A 15,767-nucleotide genomic window follows, 5' to 3' on the forward strand; every position below is an offset into this window, starting at 1 on the left:
GACATTTTCATCTTACATGACGGAAAATTGCGTCTTTCACTCGGGTTGCTACTCCCTTGGTCTGAAAACTGTCGAATCGGAGAGCAACGTGGTACCCCGGGCCACCCTGAACCATGCAGTCAACCAGATTCATGGCCTCGTGCGTTCTCTACGTCGACCTAGGGAGGCAAGAGTAAGTAGAGCCAGTGCCGTCGGAGGAGCCAAGGACGGAATGAGCGGGCGGCTCCTACTCCTCCACCTCTAGCATTTCTTACTCTTGCCTCCCCAAGTCGACACAATGCACTCGGACATGAAACTGGTCGATTGCATGGTTCAGATTTGCCCTCAATCCACTTACTCTCCTCCTCTCTAGTTTTCCACCCCCAGGGAGTAGGAAACCCTCGTAAAAGAAATAGTTATTCATGTTTGGTACCACTATTGGATGTTTTAATTCAAATCTAGAATATATATATCAAGTAGCATTTCCTCGTTGTAGATATCAGCCAATAGCTCACAACAAACAACACTTCCGTTTTCCATTTGATTTCTTTTGGGGATTTTTTAGTTTCATTTCGGCGTGCTTGGCCTTGATCTTTCGGCATACCTCTTGGAACACCTGAAATCAGAGCAATAATACATTTATCTACATATACATAAATACCTGCTGAACCATTTCATCAGGGCATTAGTAACGAAATTAAAAGTAACAAAAAACAGTAATTCGTTCCTTTTTTCGAAAAAGGAACTGTAATTCAGTTACATTTTAAAATGGTGTTATTGTAAATCCCAAAACTAAAAGAATTACCCGTTACTCGTTCCTTTTTCAACTTCCAAAGTGGCCTTTCATTTTCGTTTATGTCATGAAAGTTGAGGAAACTTAAGGCTCAACAGAGCCTCCATCCAACTAGCATATTATAAGCAATGGAAGTCAGGGTTGAAAATTGTGCTGGCTCTTAACTCCTCTGAGGGTGCTTTTAGATTTAAATCTTGTTGCATTTGCTACTTTATTGTTCACACATTCTCATCAAATTCCGTTGGGCTGAAGATCTAACTCAGTGCAGCAAGGAAATTCTTTCTTTGGCTTGAGCATGATGCATCAAATTTCCCAAGACTCCACATTTCCATGACTTAAGCCATCAAACAAGGAAGATTCACTGACTTGACAAAGGCTAATACTGTTTTTCCATCATGCCGTTTGCGACATTGTTTCAACCCTCAACAATCATTACCCCATCTAGGGTCCCTCCCAACCTTGACTCCTCAAAGCATTATAATGCAGTACACTTTGAACAACTATGCCAAAATTAAATGCCAATGCCCATTTTTGAAAACAGATGACACGAAGTCTTCAAATTTTACGCATTACGGCCTGCTTGAAGCCAAAAACACAATCTCTTTAGTGAAATATAGTCTTAATGGGGCAAAAAAACCGTAAGATATTGGTCACCTCAAATTTTAGTTAAAGTAATTGTAACGAGTAACGCCATAACATCTTTTTTTGAGTAATGGTTGTGTAACGAATTACTATTTTTGACCCAAGTAACTGTAACTGTAATTCGTTCCATTTATTGAGGTACGACTAATGCCCTGCATTTCATTGTGTTTGATGTCACTCTGACCTCCTCAACATTAATGTCAGCTTTGGCGGACGTCTCCATGAAATATACATTTGGTCCAAACTCATCTGCCAGCCTGTGGCCTTGCTCTTGCGAAACCACGCGATCCTTTTCAAGGTCGCATTTGTTTCCAACTATGATAATTGGTGGACAAGTCTCAGGATCCACTCCCTGTGTGGTAGAGAATGGCTGTTATGATGAATAAGTAAGAAGTTGAAGCACCACTTACTCTGCAATTCAAAAGACTGTCATATCGCTCTCGAACATCTTCCAAAGAGGAGGAATCCGTGATAGAATACACGAAAAGAAATCCATCTCCTTCCTTGTAATACAGATCTCTCATGGAAGCGTAGGTGTCCTGAAGCAAGATAATCGAATTTCTAATTTATGCCAATCATTTGAACTTTGACATAATACCGTATATAGTCAATAGCTAACAAATAAGTGACCTATCAGGACCTGTCAGTGAGGTCGTTAGTGGTCTGTCTATTGCTTGTTGTTCGGCACAACGTTTATTTTAATGTTGATGCTTAAAGGAATGGCTTGAAACATTGTTTAGGCATTTGGAAAAGGTATTAAGATCATCTAATTAAATTTTCTTGTATCGACAATTGACGTTTTAAGAATTGCAAGGGACGTTTCTCTTCGAAATGGCCGGCCGAAAAATGGACTCGGTGGTATTTTGAAAAGAGGTCAGATGAGAAATTACCAAATTCGTGGTTTTTTTTTTCCTTAGGTGCAATGTTCGCTTTAAACTGAACTGAACCCTGATATAGTTGAAGGAATGAGGCATTGTACTTCTTATTGAATTAATTGGATTCGGTTTAAAGACGTCTGTATTCTTCAGAGCTCTTACACATGTTGTTTTAGGAAACGGAAAAAGGAAGACACCTTAGGCATAGATATGCACAGATGGAGATAGATGCGAGGGAAAGATAGAATAGCTATTTCAACACTTCTTACTCTGATCAGCTGATCGTTTTACCCCAAGACTATATGTGTACCCCTTTTTTGAGATAGAGTCAACTCGATTCTTAACTCAATCGAAGCTTCTTTATCATTCAATCAATAAGCCCACTAATATCTCAATCCATGATGGTCAATGAGTCAGCCTCTATTAGTAACTGTTTACCTGACAAAAGCTTTATCATATTCAGTTTTTATAGCATTGCTGTTACTCGATTTTGTTACTCGTTTAAATGGAGCAAAAACAATTTGGAAATGATTGGATGAAATGAGCTGGACAAGCTTTCATGATTTTCACTGTTTTTGTTTATTTTTCGTGGTCAGAACAGAACAGTGAAGTTTGAGTTTAGGCAAAATAGCTTGAAATCATGAACTCTCAGTTTTGTACATCAGACACTGACTATTAGATGTATGGACTTTGGACTAGTTATCCCCAGCATCCTGTTAACTTTGACTCACGCAAATCTGACTACCTCTTCAAATTAGATTAATGCCACTTCAAATTTAGATAGCTGTAATTAAAGTCAAATCAAGTTTGCTGGTTTTCTCACAAACTGGTTCGTTTTGAAGTTATTTTGACAAGAACGTATGCAGCTGATCGCCCCTCCTAAAATTAGTAAGCCAAATTTGGGGCTCAGATTTGGTAAATTAAATTGGATTGTCAAGATCTTCTGCTCGCCTTAAGAGCCGATTTCAGATTAAGTAAATGATTCAGAAAAAAAAGAATTTTCACTTTTGCTCAAAGTCCATTTCTAAAGTTGTACGTAATCGTGCCTAGTTCTTTGGGGAAAAACATTGATTTGGAAACTGTCGTCTCTCGTCCGTCAGCCTGTCAGACCACATTGAAGTGGTTTCTTGATTTAGATCAAGTATGCTTTCTTGTACTCACTTGGGCTCATTCATTCAATTTCTCCACTTACGTACACGGAATGGTTCTTGGTCAATCTAATTAAATGAACGTCCATCAATTTTGGATGAACTAGGCTGTCAGAGCCCCTAGTTGTTGTTCCAGACTTAGGAGCTCTTTATTTACAAATGTCTTATTGGTTATTACCGACAGTATTTCCAAGAGCAGTTTAGTCTCAGGGACGAACGAGGAAATTCGGCTGCTTGTTTGCATTTTTAAAAACAGACATTTGAAGGTTCAGGTGCTCATGGAGATAACTAAGTCATGGACTTTGAAGAGCTCCAAGGTCCGTGACTAAGTGCATATTTCTCCATCAAATTGGGCTAAAACTTAACAGTTATTATCTCACTTGATTTCAACAATGTGGGCTCCTTTTCCCTTCCAATTCAGTTTTGTGTGTTCCTTGAGAATTAATTTGTCATTAGAGAATGGTATAAGTAAACACAGAGGTTAAAAATCAGGGTCCTGCCAATAAACTTCATCATCGCAAATCTCAAGATGAATTGAAAAAACTCAAGTCCGAATCTTCATTTCGTAAATCTTAAGAGTATATTGTAATTGGACTTTCTAATACCTCAAAAAATTGCAGCAAAGGAACGATCTGAAAGTACAGCCTAAAACCTGTTCTAATGCCGCCAAGTTACCTGTCCGGCAGTATCCAATATCTCGATCGGACAAGGCTCGCCGTCCACTCTAAAGTTGTCCTTCTTGTAACTGTCGTCAATGGTTGGATCATACTTCTCCACGAACTTGTTGTGAACCAATCGGATGGTTAGACAAGATTTGCCTACACCACCACCGCCCATAATTCCAATTTGCAGGCACTTTTTGCTCCCTTGATCTCCGTCCATGATGGCCGCACCTTGTTTCGCTTCGCCAATGAATTTCTTATTGCATCAAAGGATGGGCGAAGGAGCGGTTGCCTGGCTTATCACACTTGACGGAAACTCCCCGGTTAATATTTCAGTTACTCATCCCTCCTGCCAAGATTGTTTGAAGACTCGATTACAATTCACTGAGAAGGAGATGAAATGCAGCTCGCCGATGGGAGCATCCGAGGCATTTTGCCTCGAATAAACTGGTTGTGTTCTTTTCGCACCGCACTATAGAGTAAAAAGCAGGAAATGTATTTTCATATATAGCCATTTATTAATTGGATACAAATATAGTAAAGACACATGTTTTCACTGTCATGGTTGATATTCACGTGTACGGGCGTAAAAACGGGGCGACACATATCAACACACATTCAAACGAGCAGTTTTTGGATTTTAAAGGCAATGGTTTGTCCAGCATGATTGTTGATGATAGTGAAACGAAAAATAAGAGAAGTAATGCGGTTTTTAGGGCGGAGACCACTTGAGTGTCCAGCAATGAATCACTTTTCCAAGTGTCCAAAAAGTCAGTCAATGGGGTAATGGGGGGATGATATCGTGTTAGGGATTGATTCTTTTCAAAGCAGAACGCATCGCTTCTTTTTCTTCTTTTGCGGATTGTCAGGAGTCCGTCGATTGATTTGTCGGACCAGGTCAAAGAAAATCTGCAAGCAAAAAGGGACCATAATTGGGTTTCCGGGTTCCTGGAACAACTGGCATACAAATGGCACATTTCAACTAAGTAACACGAACAAGGACAAGATGTAACCGATATGACTCACCTGAGTGGAGGATATCAAGTTATTGTACCATGGGTAAAATAAGACGCTATTACACACGCAAATGAACATTCGATTCCTCTTTAATTGTGAATATTAGCTTGCACATTGTTGTTTTCCAAGGATTCAAAGACAGACAAACATACACACATTCTACAAGCCAATTGCATTCTGTTCTTCATTTGCAGCTCCAAAGGCGACTCATGGATCATGATCCTCCAAGACGTGTGGAACATCTAAAGGATCCTGCACCTGGAACGCTTGGGTCTCTTGGTTTTTCGAGCTGGAGCGCGCTTATTGATTTGCATCACGAGGTCAAAGAAGATCTAGATCAAAAAGGAAGACACGAAAGGAACGAAACTGAACGTTAAAAAAAGGAACGCGGAACACAAAAGACATTAAATAACACATGCCAGGCCAACAAAGGGACACAAATAAGCTTTGTCGCGTTACAGCATGCATCAAACGTAAAGAAACACCCACGATCAAACTTTCAATGAGATAAGACACAACAAAAGGCATTCATCTTTACTTACATCCTTTACTCCAATCTTGGCTTTTGCAGAGGTTTCCATGAAGGAACAGTTGCTGAATTGGCTCGCCAGGTTTAAGCCTTGGTCCTTGCCAACTACCCTTTCCTCTTCCAAATCACATTTGTTACCAACTAAGACCATGGGGACATCCTCAGTATCCTTTAAATAAAAAAAAATGGAGTTGATTGGATCAAATCAGAAATACATGCCACAGAACTAGGGATTCGTACTTTAACTCGTAAGATTTGTTCCCGCAAGTCTTGAAGATCATTAAAGGTGGATTGGGCTGTGATGGAATAAACCAGGACGAATCCTTGTCCATTTTTCATATAAAGATCTCGCATGGCTGTAAATTGTTCCTGGAACAGACGGAAAACAGAGTAGAAATTAATTTCGCGTAATGGGACGCACAGCGTGGAATTTGGGTGGAGATGCCAGTTTCGCAAGTTTGCCTCGCTGAGTTGACTAACTACACTTTGAGGTCCCTTTGAAACATATTCACAAGCAACAGGTTGAAAACTTGAAAGGTTGTCAAAATTTCGCAGAAACAAGCCTTCTTAGGGTCAGGTTTTAACGTGGAAGTACTGGTGAAGCTTTCAAATGAGAAGTTGAACACTCACCGTTCCTGCCGTGTCAAGGATTTCGAGCATGCATTGATGGTTGTCCACCTCTACTTGCTTTCTGTAGGAGTCCTCGATGGTGGGATCGTACTTCTCCACAAAGATACCCTGGACGAATTGAACCGTGAGAGCGGATTTACCCACGCCTCCCGAACCCAAGACCACGATCTTGTATTCACGCATCTTGGTATGTAATGGACGGCTTGTGGCAGGGATTTCCTTCTGAAAAGGAAGCAACAACAGAGTTCTAAATAAAGATTAACGTTTGATCCCTTTTGACCCTGCGGAAACATCTCAGACATCTTAAGCCTTAGCCACCAACTGAGTCAATAAAAGGTTGATCTCGAGAGCTTCGTCGTGCCTCAAGCGATGGCATTAAAGAATATTCTATGAGGTTTTCGAACGTTTCTACTGAAAATCCAACAGCTTGTCTCTCTTTAGAACCGATACTGTTGGCCAATAGAATTACTAATGCGAAACTTTACTTTCATCAATCAATCTTGCCTAGACCTAAGTTGTTTCAACGATATATCATTCGGCAGATCGACAATGAACAGTCGACGTGAAGGCTTGCTTCATTTCAATTCCGTTGTTTCATAATTTTGGAACGGAAACTGGAGAGACCCCGAGACGAAAACTGTCGGGGACACCGTTTTTCGAATGTCAGAGATGACCTTGAATTGGCGGGGATGAAAGGCAAAGTGCAAATAAGCCGAACATGATAGGTCGCAAGGTCGCAATTATGTCCTCTGCATGTCACGACGGAATGGCATATCCGACATGCCATGTCAAACTGTTGTTGAGAATTGAAATTGTAATTCCAAAAGCACTATAATATGCATCCTCCCAAAGGTGTATCTTGAGACATCAGAAGATCATGTCGAGGATCAAGTTGACTTTGCAATAAATAGTCCAAGGGTAAAACAGGATCTCACCATGTTAGTTCGATTTGCTTCTTTCCTCAATGAGGTTAGAGAAGGTAATTAGAATTCCACGCGAGCTCTTCGCCCAAAGTGTGTTCCAGGAAATTCGAACTTTTCAAAACGCCAAACACTCCAAAATACGCACGCGAGAACGAGTTGAATTCACTCCTCACTTCAAATTGCTCAAATTCCTTGGCGTACGACTAGTAGTGTGTGATCCTCCCACAAGTTGATGGCTGTTTGTGCTCGTTTGACTGATAACCGACGACTACTTGTGTTGGGCTTTGAGCACGTCTTTCATAGTTCATACTCTCCACGAGAATTCACCACTCGCCATGGAAAAAAACGCGAGGAACGAACGAACGAACGGACCGCGTGTAGAAAGAAAGAGAGAAAGAGCGCCAAAAGAGATCAGCTTCGATGGATCATCGAAACACCGGGTTTCCAAGCTCCAAAGGCCTATTTCACCTCACAAGATCCAATCATCTAAAGGGCTGCCATTTCCTAGAGGTGCGTTGTGAAGTACAAACGGAGATGCAGTGAAATTTCCACGATATTTGTCACTTCCATGAACTCGATGGTTAAAGCGAAAAAACGTACGATGAATCACCGTCATGTCCACTTCATGGAGGAGCTTATCCAGGATTAGTGTGGATTAATGCAACCTTGTCTTCTGAGGAAACGAATCATGATTCGGAATAACATTAAAGAATAATTGAAAGGATGGAATTGGAGAATCAAGCTTATCTGAATGCGTATCCTTTTTTTTCAATTGTAATGCATAAACATACTTGATGTCAGAGGGAGCTCGAGAAGCTGAAAATATACATTTTCTGGAATTCCCTGTGGGTTTCTTGGAAGAAATTGGAAATCAGAGGCAAACCAGAGACTAGCAAAGAGAGGGTTTTATATCTTGTTATTTTCGAGCTTCAGCCAAGGAAACTCAATCTTGATTTCTTTTTGCGTGCATTTGTTAACCTCGGTGATGCCTAACCGTCACAGAATCTCAACTGTTGCAAAAAGGGCCATTTCTTCTACCAAGAGCAGAGCATGTTATAAATAATGCAGACTTTATCAATGGCAAAAGTAGGCCTTTCCGACATAAAAAGTCAATTGTACGATCATCAATCTTTTGATGGAACTTGTTTTGCAAAACTTTTGACATCGAGCCAAACATTTTCGAGATTAAATGAAGCTAAAACTTGAATTTCTCTGGGGCCTCATTTTGAGTTAATAGTGAACCCCTGGCACTTTTTGCAATGCAATTCATACATACTCAAAACACACAAAATAAAATGCTATCATAATTATCGTAAAATTTTGAGTCATGACTTGGTTTTGGCAATTTGTTTGTACTTATATCAGTCGGCAATACAAACGTTTAGCACTCGATTAAGGTTATTACATATCTATTTTGACGTCCCTCGTAATTATAGTATCAAATATTCACCAAAGAATGCAATCGAATCGGTCGATTGGATCGGGTTGAAATATCTGCGTATCTCTTTTTGGTCATTGATTTCATGACACGTATCTGTGTGTATTTTAAAGGGGAGCACCCCATTGAAGACACTTTTTTTTTCACTCAAAGGCGGATGTTGCCAATTTCAAATCTGTTATGTTGGTTGAATCGCGATCCTTCGTTAAGCTTTGATTTTGGGAGTGAATCCATAGTGAGCCAATGGTTATGAAGCCCATATCGTTGTTGCTATTAGCCCTGATATTCGATTCAGTTGGCATTGCGCAGAAAAAAGGTGTATTGACGTAAACGTCAAAAGTCACTACTATTCTTTCGCTACATACGAGTACAAGCAAGCTCCTTGTGACGTTGACATTTGCATTCATTTCATTGAATGACTCATTCCCACGAAACATTCTTACACTACTAAGACTGAAGCAGTAATCGGACAAATAGATCGCGCTCTCCCTGTCTCTCCAACCAAAGAAGTAAATACACAAATGACAGCTGATCTTCAAATCAGAGCCCGATTACTAGCTAGGTAAAACTAGAGTGAAACAATGCATTACATAATCCGCCAGAGCTCCCAGTCCTCTCCCATTGAACTGAATTGGACTGCGAACTCCCATGCACATGTACACACGACTCCCATTCAAGCCATGGCCTCTTGTCTGCTAGACCCATCCCATTTGCAAGTTCTGAGAATTGGTCAGGCGTGAAAATAATTGGGTTGGAACGCCAGGACCAACGGGTAGGGGCAAAAATCTAGCCGCATTCCCTTCCTTTTTCCAGGATTAATTATCATGAAAAGAATTGAGATGTCTTATTCTGGCATATGTTCCGAGATAAGAATGATGAACCACAGCACGATTCAGGCTTATTTTCTATTGTCTCCAGAACATTTTACAATTTCATGGTCAAAACAGACTCAGAGCCATAAGCGATAGAGGGAGAGAGAGAGAGAGAGAAAAAGAAAGATTCTTTGAAAACAATGGAAATTCTGAGAATTAAGGGACAGGTCAATTCCCATCACCGTAGAAGTATGATGAGATGGCAATTAAAGGTACAGACTGTCCACCTTGCTCGACAATGGCGTGACACAAGATCCCGCAACTTGCACCATGATAGTCCATTCAACTAGTGGTGTTTTCCACAATGAGAATTGACATTTTATGGTCAAGCCTGGCGAATATCTACTTCTCAGCTAGATCTGGGCTTCTAGTAGAGGCTCTAGACAAGAGGAGAAAAATAAAAGCATGGAATGTCCGACCAAGTGTTTACGTCCTTCAGAGTTCATGTCTCAATCACTTTGTTACCGAATACAGACAAAAATTGACAAGTCACGAAAATGGTTTCTAGTATCCTAAGGATGAAGCAATTGTACTCGAACAAGGTCTTGGGAGTAGTACAGATCATTCCGACAACGAGCGATCCCGTTTCAAGTTGGTCGAGAACAATGGATAATGGAAGTGAAGAAATTGATTTGGTTAACGGCCAACTAAACGAAACAATGAGTTATCAATAGATCTAGCTGGAGGGATCTTTGCCTTGCTCCAACTTCGAACACGGACAAGGATCTTATTCGCTCTGAGCCGAGATTTCCGGCCAATCGACCCCCAACCTCATCGAGGGGATTAGAACAACAATCCCGAGTAGGTACGTGTACGTCCCGAAGCTTTGCCAACCGAGGGCAAGAAAAAGCCACCCGTCTCCGTCTAGCTTAGGACCTTCCAAGATGAGAAAAGTTCTTCACGAAATCCAATTTTGCGTGAAGTTCATCCATCCACTGTGCTGGAAGGAAAAGATCCCTTCCGCAACGAAACGAATCAGATGAACTTTAAGTGAAGAGTGGCAGATCCGTTCATGCCGATCAAGATTTGTTTTTATCGAGTTAAATGCCAGTCATACCTGCAATCATTCGTCCATCTTTGGAAAATGAACGGATTATTGAAATATCAATGATTCTGGGTGGTTTTTATTCAATCGAACAGGAAGTTTCTAACTTTGCAGGCTCAAATTTTCTTACTGATACAATGCGTTGGATGGTTCACTACGAACGTAGAAGGACCTCACGAACTTGATTTATGACGAGCTCGCGTGTAATCAACCTGGGGCTGGCATTCCTTATTCAAATATCGCACAATTAGTTGGAAAGATCTTCCAAAGAGGGGGAGAGGAAAATGCACGAGGCTCTCAACCTTGACAATAGGGAGTCACTGTAGTTGCAATCCACTAACCCCAAGTGCTCGAGCGCAAAGATTGTATTTGAACAAGACGAGCTGCATTTTCCGGTGGTAATACGAGCCTAGCTTCGTGGTCTCTTGCCGAAGCTTTGAAACGCGATTGTTCAATTCTCATTAGTGGACTCGAACGTCGAAATCTGACCCAGCATTGAACCCCACTTGCCCCCCTTCTTCCCCGCGAGTGAACTGATAGGGAACTGACCGAGAACTGCTCCATCACCGTCTTCATCCCCATGATGTCCCGCAGGGAAGAAAATGGACAATATTTCAATGAATCTATGAGCTCAAGACATTGCTCAAAATATTGTGGATCATTGGAATTTCTGCAAATATCATTCTTTCAATAAGCTACGTTTGGAAGTGACAAGGGGATCGCACTTGGATTATCAAGGACCAACGCTGGCTAGGCCAGATTGATTCGAAACTGCTCGGAAAAAAGATAAGACACCCAGCTCAAGACAAGAAAAATGCCGGATCATATGGCGCTTCTGTGTGAACGATGACGACACACATCTTGAGCTTTGAGAATGTAACTCGTTGCACCCACATGCGTCACAAAGCTGGGTTCGAATCTGGAGGCAGGGTCGCACCAACTTCCCGATTGGGATGCAAATTTAAAGAAGCGAATCACCGCTAGTCTCCCGATTCAAAACGTACATCGGGTGTTTTCGTTTCCGGGGCCTGACTTTGAATCCAATAACCTCACAAGAGTTTTTTTTTTCTTCTCCTTTCCATGATAGAATTACTCCGGCACGTTTACGATACACGGATGACGAGTCGCGTTTTCAAAGTCGTGAAGAAGACAGGGAAATCATTCGCCTCTCAGGCCAATCAATGTGCTTCTCTTTTAGCATAAACATTGAAAGCAGACCTCAAACAAGCGGGGCAATCCTAATCAAAGAAGAGCTTTCTTGACGAATCGACTCCCCACCCACACATACATGATTTGGTGTTGATATTTGAATGTTCGCCGAGCTGTGACCGTAGTTTAGCCGCACTAGCTCAGATTGACTTTAACATTAGGCATCTAGCAAAAATGAAATCAGTCCAATCCGAGATGATATCAATTAGTACAAGCATTTTACTAGTACAAGGCAGATTTACTTAGTCTTACTCTGGCTACAGCCAACTCGTAGACATGCATACTTACTCCAGAATTTGGAGATGTTCCTTGATTTCATTGGTCTTGGCCAATGCTACCTTTATTAAAAAATAATGAATCGAATCCGTCAAAATACTTCTTCAATTATAACATCCTTTGAAGGCATGATTAGGTCAAGAAGCTGGTTTCAAACAAAAAACAGCCTTCAAACTGGTTAAATTCAATAAGGTGACTAGATTAAACATGACAAGAAAACTCAATTCAGGTTCAGTTTACAAATCAAAGGACATGGATGGCTTCAATTTAAACCCTGCAACTGTTTGAGATTATGATTCATCAAGTGCACGATCTCAGTTTCCAACTAGGAAGCCTTTTTGACCTTCCTTTGCCAATGATCGGTCGCCAAAATCTATTGAAGTGAAACGCCTTGAGACTGACCTGAAGTAACGGGCGTTAAACCAGCCTCAGGTATGATTGAAGGCCAAGTTCGTAGGGGACCACACTTTGTTGATATTTCTCACACCCACTAGTATGCTCCACTCCTCTTCAAATGTTGAAGTGAGGAAAGGACCAACGAACGAATGAACGAGGATCGTCTTCTTCTGCATCCACGCCCGTCACACTAGTGCACTGCACTCAGTGCCGCCGAGTAGGAAGTATTCACAAGACAATAAAGCCACATGTGAGCAGAACCCAAAAGCTCCTAGGATTCCGATTGATCTGATGCAGACCATTCCTCTTCTTGTTTAATGCATTTGACGAATGGCTCACTCTTATGACAAAGTTAACAGGATTTTGCAAGGAGTTTGGCTAAAAGCTTCCTTAGGGCTGAAGGAAAAGAGCATCCCTGTGGCTTTTGTGCACTGGCCAGGACGTCACACTGCAACTTGACTGGCCGTCTGATCAAGCATCCAAAAAATGTGAAGAGGTGACGACGATCAAACATGCGATTCATGAGAAATCGGCATTCCGCCAAATATTTCTCGTCTTGAAAATCGAACAACCCCAAATTACTTATCTTAAGGTATAATATTCTATGAATATTCTTTTCAAAGCTATATGGCCACCAAAATTGTCCGCTATATTCCAGGTCAGTAAAGGTAGGGTCCTGGCCATAATGGAGAATCAAAGGAGTCAAAGTCAGCTTTGCAGCGTACGGCTGTCATTTGCTTGCCAGTGAAAGAATTATTCTTTCCCTCGCCAACGTTATTTCATGATTCAAATTTTACTTTTGCTTCCAGAGAGAAAAAGGGCTTTAACGAAACTCAATATATGAGTCACCTAGGGTTTGACGTTTGCTCACCTGTCCAGAATAATTCGGCGCACCCTCCCTCGCACATTTTCTTCCTGCCTGCTTAGCCGGCCTACTGATTGTGAAGCCAGCTCAGGTCCCCCGGTCTAGTTTTTGTTACGTCCTTCAGAGACCCTGAATGCCTTTAGCAGGGTCAATAGCTTTTTTTTGGAGCTAATTTTTTACCCCTGTGATTTATTTACGGGCATCATAAATAGAGCGTCTATAGCGTGAATTTTGTGTTGTTTCCATTTATTCATTTTACCATCGATGTAGCTAAACATAGTGTTAAAAGCATTAACGCACTGAAGCTGGCTTCAGCTTTTGGCAACCCTAACTATGATGTTTTGATGCAAACTCACGCAACCTTCATCTGGCATTTGTGGCCTGAAATGGGCGAATCGGGATTTTGCCAAAAAATTCAGACAAAGTGTGGCACCTAAACTTGGTCGATATTGACTGACACGCCATGAGCGACGAGGAGCAAGGTAAACCCAACGATTCCCCCCACTTGGATGTCCATGGGCTACTGAGACTCTTGGCGTGATGTCGATTGTCAAATTGCTTGAGGCCCATTTCATAAATCGTTTGACGTCCATCTGCTAAATTCACCAATGCCGGATATTTGTGTGTAGATGATGACATTGGGCCATCCATTTCCACGAGTCCCTTTGGATGGTTGTGTTTCAACTATGAATCCAATCCTATGATGGGATGGAGTAGTACAATTAGGGTTTGAGGGTCCAGTGACAGGGGAATGTCTGGCCGGGAATTGAGATGCAAATCGTACCAAACAATGGTTGGAATCGGGGTAGGAATTACTATCAGGGGAAGAATGTCCTGATTGAGATCAATCCAATGATTATGTGCTTGTGATCACTGATTCGATCCGTTCCTCTGCCAGATTTTCTCATTTTAAGAATCACCATGAGTTTGATTTCCATAGATGTAGATATGGCTGGCGAGAGAAAGCAAGGCTAGGTCAGATTTGGCCAAAGTCCATAGATGTCTAGTGTCGAAAAAGACAAATTACTAGGGGATATCTAATGTCTATTTTGACGAGCAATGAAGAGAACTTTGTTTTATTATACCATACTCGCTATGTCTGTGACATCAAAACCGATAAATGATAACATGTCTATAGGTCAGCATTTAAGTCGACCGAGTTTCTACATATCAAACTCAGAGCCTTCCAAAATGCGATCTCCTGCAACCTGAATGAGTGTTAACTACTAACAAACATAGAGCCAAAAAATTGTAATCTTAGACGCTAATCTGATGCTTAAAAACAGGTACACTCAGTTGAAAGAAGGAGTGGGGATTTTGGGTACAAAGCCATAATTGAACCTGGCCCGTGTTCGAAAAATCCGGGAAAATTTAGAGCATACCATTTTTCCCGAGACTTTCCATTTAGTATAAAAGTTTTAGACGTAAACCTAATGTCAGATAGACTGAGACTTTGATCGATGTATTTGTTCATTCGATACACTGCTTTTGCTACGCAAGCAATCGTATCAAGAGTTGTTCTTGACGTCTATCCATGGATGAGATGACTTTATGTTAAGCTCAATGTGACACTCGTACGTACCTCATTGAAAATATAGGGTCCTTTCTCCGACGAAGAAATGAGCGAAGTTTGACCATTTTTGGGCGCACTAAATACTAACTGGGTAGCCCTCTTAATCCATTAAATTTCACCCATACTTTTTACTAAACACCTCTACCGAGCTGTGTGTTGGTGGGTAGAACTACTGAAAAAGTTGATTTTATTGCTGGGGACACTATCGATCGCCTCAGAATATTTTCATTTCATTTCATACTAGTAAGATGCATCAAGATTTCACTAGAACATCATAATTACGTTTGGCATTCTTTTATTCTTTTATTTCAATTTGTGACCTGAACACCAAACTGACTTTTTAACTGACAGCCAAGCTCTACATTGGCCTTGTTTCGTTTAACAAAATAAGACAGGATTTTTGCCCGACTTGAACCTTTTGCCGAAATCGAATGTGAGCTCAAAAAAACCGGCCCCGAACTACGTAGTTGATATGGTTACTTTAGCTTTCTTCATCCAATGAAAATGTAATGGTAAATTTTTTTACTCGATGTCACCATAAAAGTTTAAGTTACAAGACAACACAATGCAGGGTGAACCCCTTCCTCCAAAAATGTGTTGCGTCACAGGATACTAACGGAAAATGTACCTCAAAAATATATGGCGGTTTCCAGATTTACAAACTCCGATGCATGTAGGCATTGACATATTGAAACAAAATAAATGATTATTCACGTGCAGATGAGCTCAAAGGACACTGCGTGTTAGATCGTTATCGATGATTATTGGGGGGAGGGGGGAGGGCAAGAATGGGTATTTCAAAACACTTGGCGGATCATGGTAATTGAGAAGATGCATTTGTTTTTTGGTCTGCTTGCTCTGGGATGAATGCAGCAAAGCCAACTCCGGTGGAGCA

The 15,767-nt window shown here is 41.2% G+C and overlaps 3 protein-coding genes across 7 annotated transcripts in view; 1 reads left to right on the forward strand and 2 right to left on the reverse strand.

Annotated features, from left to right (window-relative positions):
- Positions 1-404: 404 nt before the first annotated feature.
- On the reverse strand, positions 405-4,382 carry LOC131886796 (ras-related protein Rap1-like). The gene is made up of 4 exons (XM_059235201.1): positions 4,113-4,382; positions 1,825-1,953; positions 1,599-1,766; positions 405-595 (listed from the first exon to the last, which is right to left on the reverse strand). The coding sequence occupies exons 1-4, from the start codon at positions 4,317-4,319 to the stop codon at positions 491-493; spliced, it is 609 nt and encodes a 202-aa protein (XP_059091184.1). The 5' UTR covers positions 4,320-4,382; the 3' UTR covers positions 405-490.
- Positions 4,383-4,597: 215 nt separating this feature from the next.
- Positions 4,598-12,629, reverse strand: LOC131886797 (ras-related protein Rap1-like). Of its 3 annotated transcripts, none has more exons than XR_009373950.1 (6): positions 12,441-12,629; positions 6,276-6,497; positions 5,886-6,014; positions 5,659-5,814; positions 5,126-5,448; positions 4,598-5,008 (listed from the first exon to the last, which is right to left on the reverse strand). XR_009373950.1 is itself a non-coding variant. In XM_059235202.1 (5 exons), exons 1-5 carry the CDS (start codon positions 7,211-7,213, stop codon positions 4,922-4,924), a joined length of 597 nt encoding a protein of 198 aa, XP_059091185.1. In that variant the 5' UTR covers positions 7,214-7,467; the 3' UTR covers positions 4,598-4,921. The 3 variants fall into 3 exon arrangements, 1 of the variants encoding a protein (XP_059091185.1); XR_009373949.1 differs by lacking the exon at positions 12,441-12,629 and adding an exon at positions 7,211-7,467; XM_059235202.1 differs by lacking the exons at positions 5,126-5,448; positions 12,441-12,629 and adding an exon at positions 7,211-7,467.
- A 1,019-nt stretch (positions 12,630-13,648) lies between these two features.
- Positions 13,649-15,767, forward strand: part of LOC131887358 (ralA-binding protein 1-A-like) — a 9,639-nt gene continuing 7,520 nt past the window's right edge. For all 3 annotated transcript variants that reach the window (XM_059235947.1, XM_059235944.1, XM_059235945.1), the window contains exon 1: positions 13,649-13,781. In XM_059235947.1, the coding sequence (XP_059091930.1) occupies positions 13,763-13,781 (19 nt within the window). In that variant the 5' untranslated portion in view covers positions 13,649-13,762. The remainder of the gene's footprint in view (positions 13,782-15,767) is intronic.

The sequence above is a fragment of the Tigriopus californicus genome, chromosome 9, assembly GCF_007210705.1.
Source record: "Tigriopus californicus strain San Diego chromosome 9, Tcal_SD_v2.1, whole genome shotgun sequence".
Classification (NCBI taxonomy): domain Eukaryota; kingdom Metazoa; phylum Arthropoda; class Copepoda; order Harpacticoida; family Harpacticidae; genus Tigriopus; species Tigriopus californicus.

What these genes read in the sequence shown, in the direction of transcription:
- LOC131886797 (XM_059235202.1), bottom strand. An exon ending in AACAAATCTTACGAGTTAAA is followed by an intron (nt 5,815 to 5,885) that starts GTACGAATCCCT and finishes TTTTATTTAAAG; the next exon opens with GATACTGAGGATGTCCCCAT. An exon ending in CCAAGATTGGAGTAAAGGAT is followed by an intron (nt 5,009 to 5,658) that starts GTAAGTAAAGAT and finishes TTTTGCTTGCAG; the next exon opens with ATTTTCTTTGACCTGGTCCG.
- LOC131886796 (XM_059235201.1), bottom strand. Translation starts at nt 4,319, where the DNA reads ATGGACGGAGATCAAGGGAGCAAAAAGTGCCTGCAAATTGGAATTATG. An exon ending in ACAGTCTTTTGAATTGCAGA is followed by an intron (nt 1,767 to 1,824) that starts GTAAGTGGTGCT and finishes TCTACCACACAG; the next exon opens with GGAGTGGATCCTGAGACTTG. An exon ending in CTGACATTAATGTTGAGGAG is followed by an intron (nt 596 to 1,598) that starts GTCAGAGTGACA and finishes CTCTGATTTCAG; the next exon opens with GTGTTCCAAGAGGTATGCCG.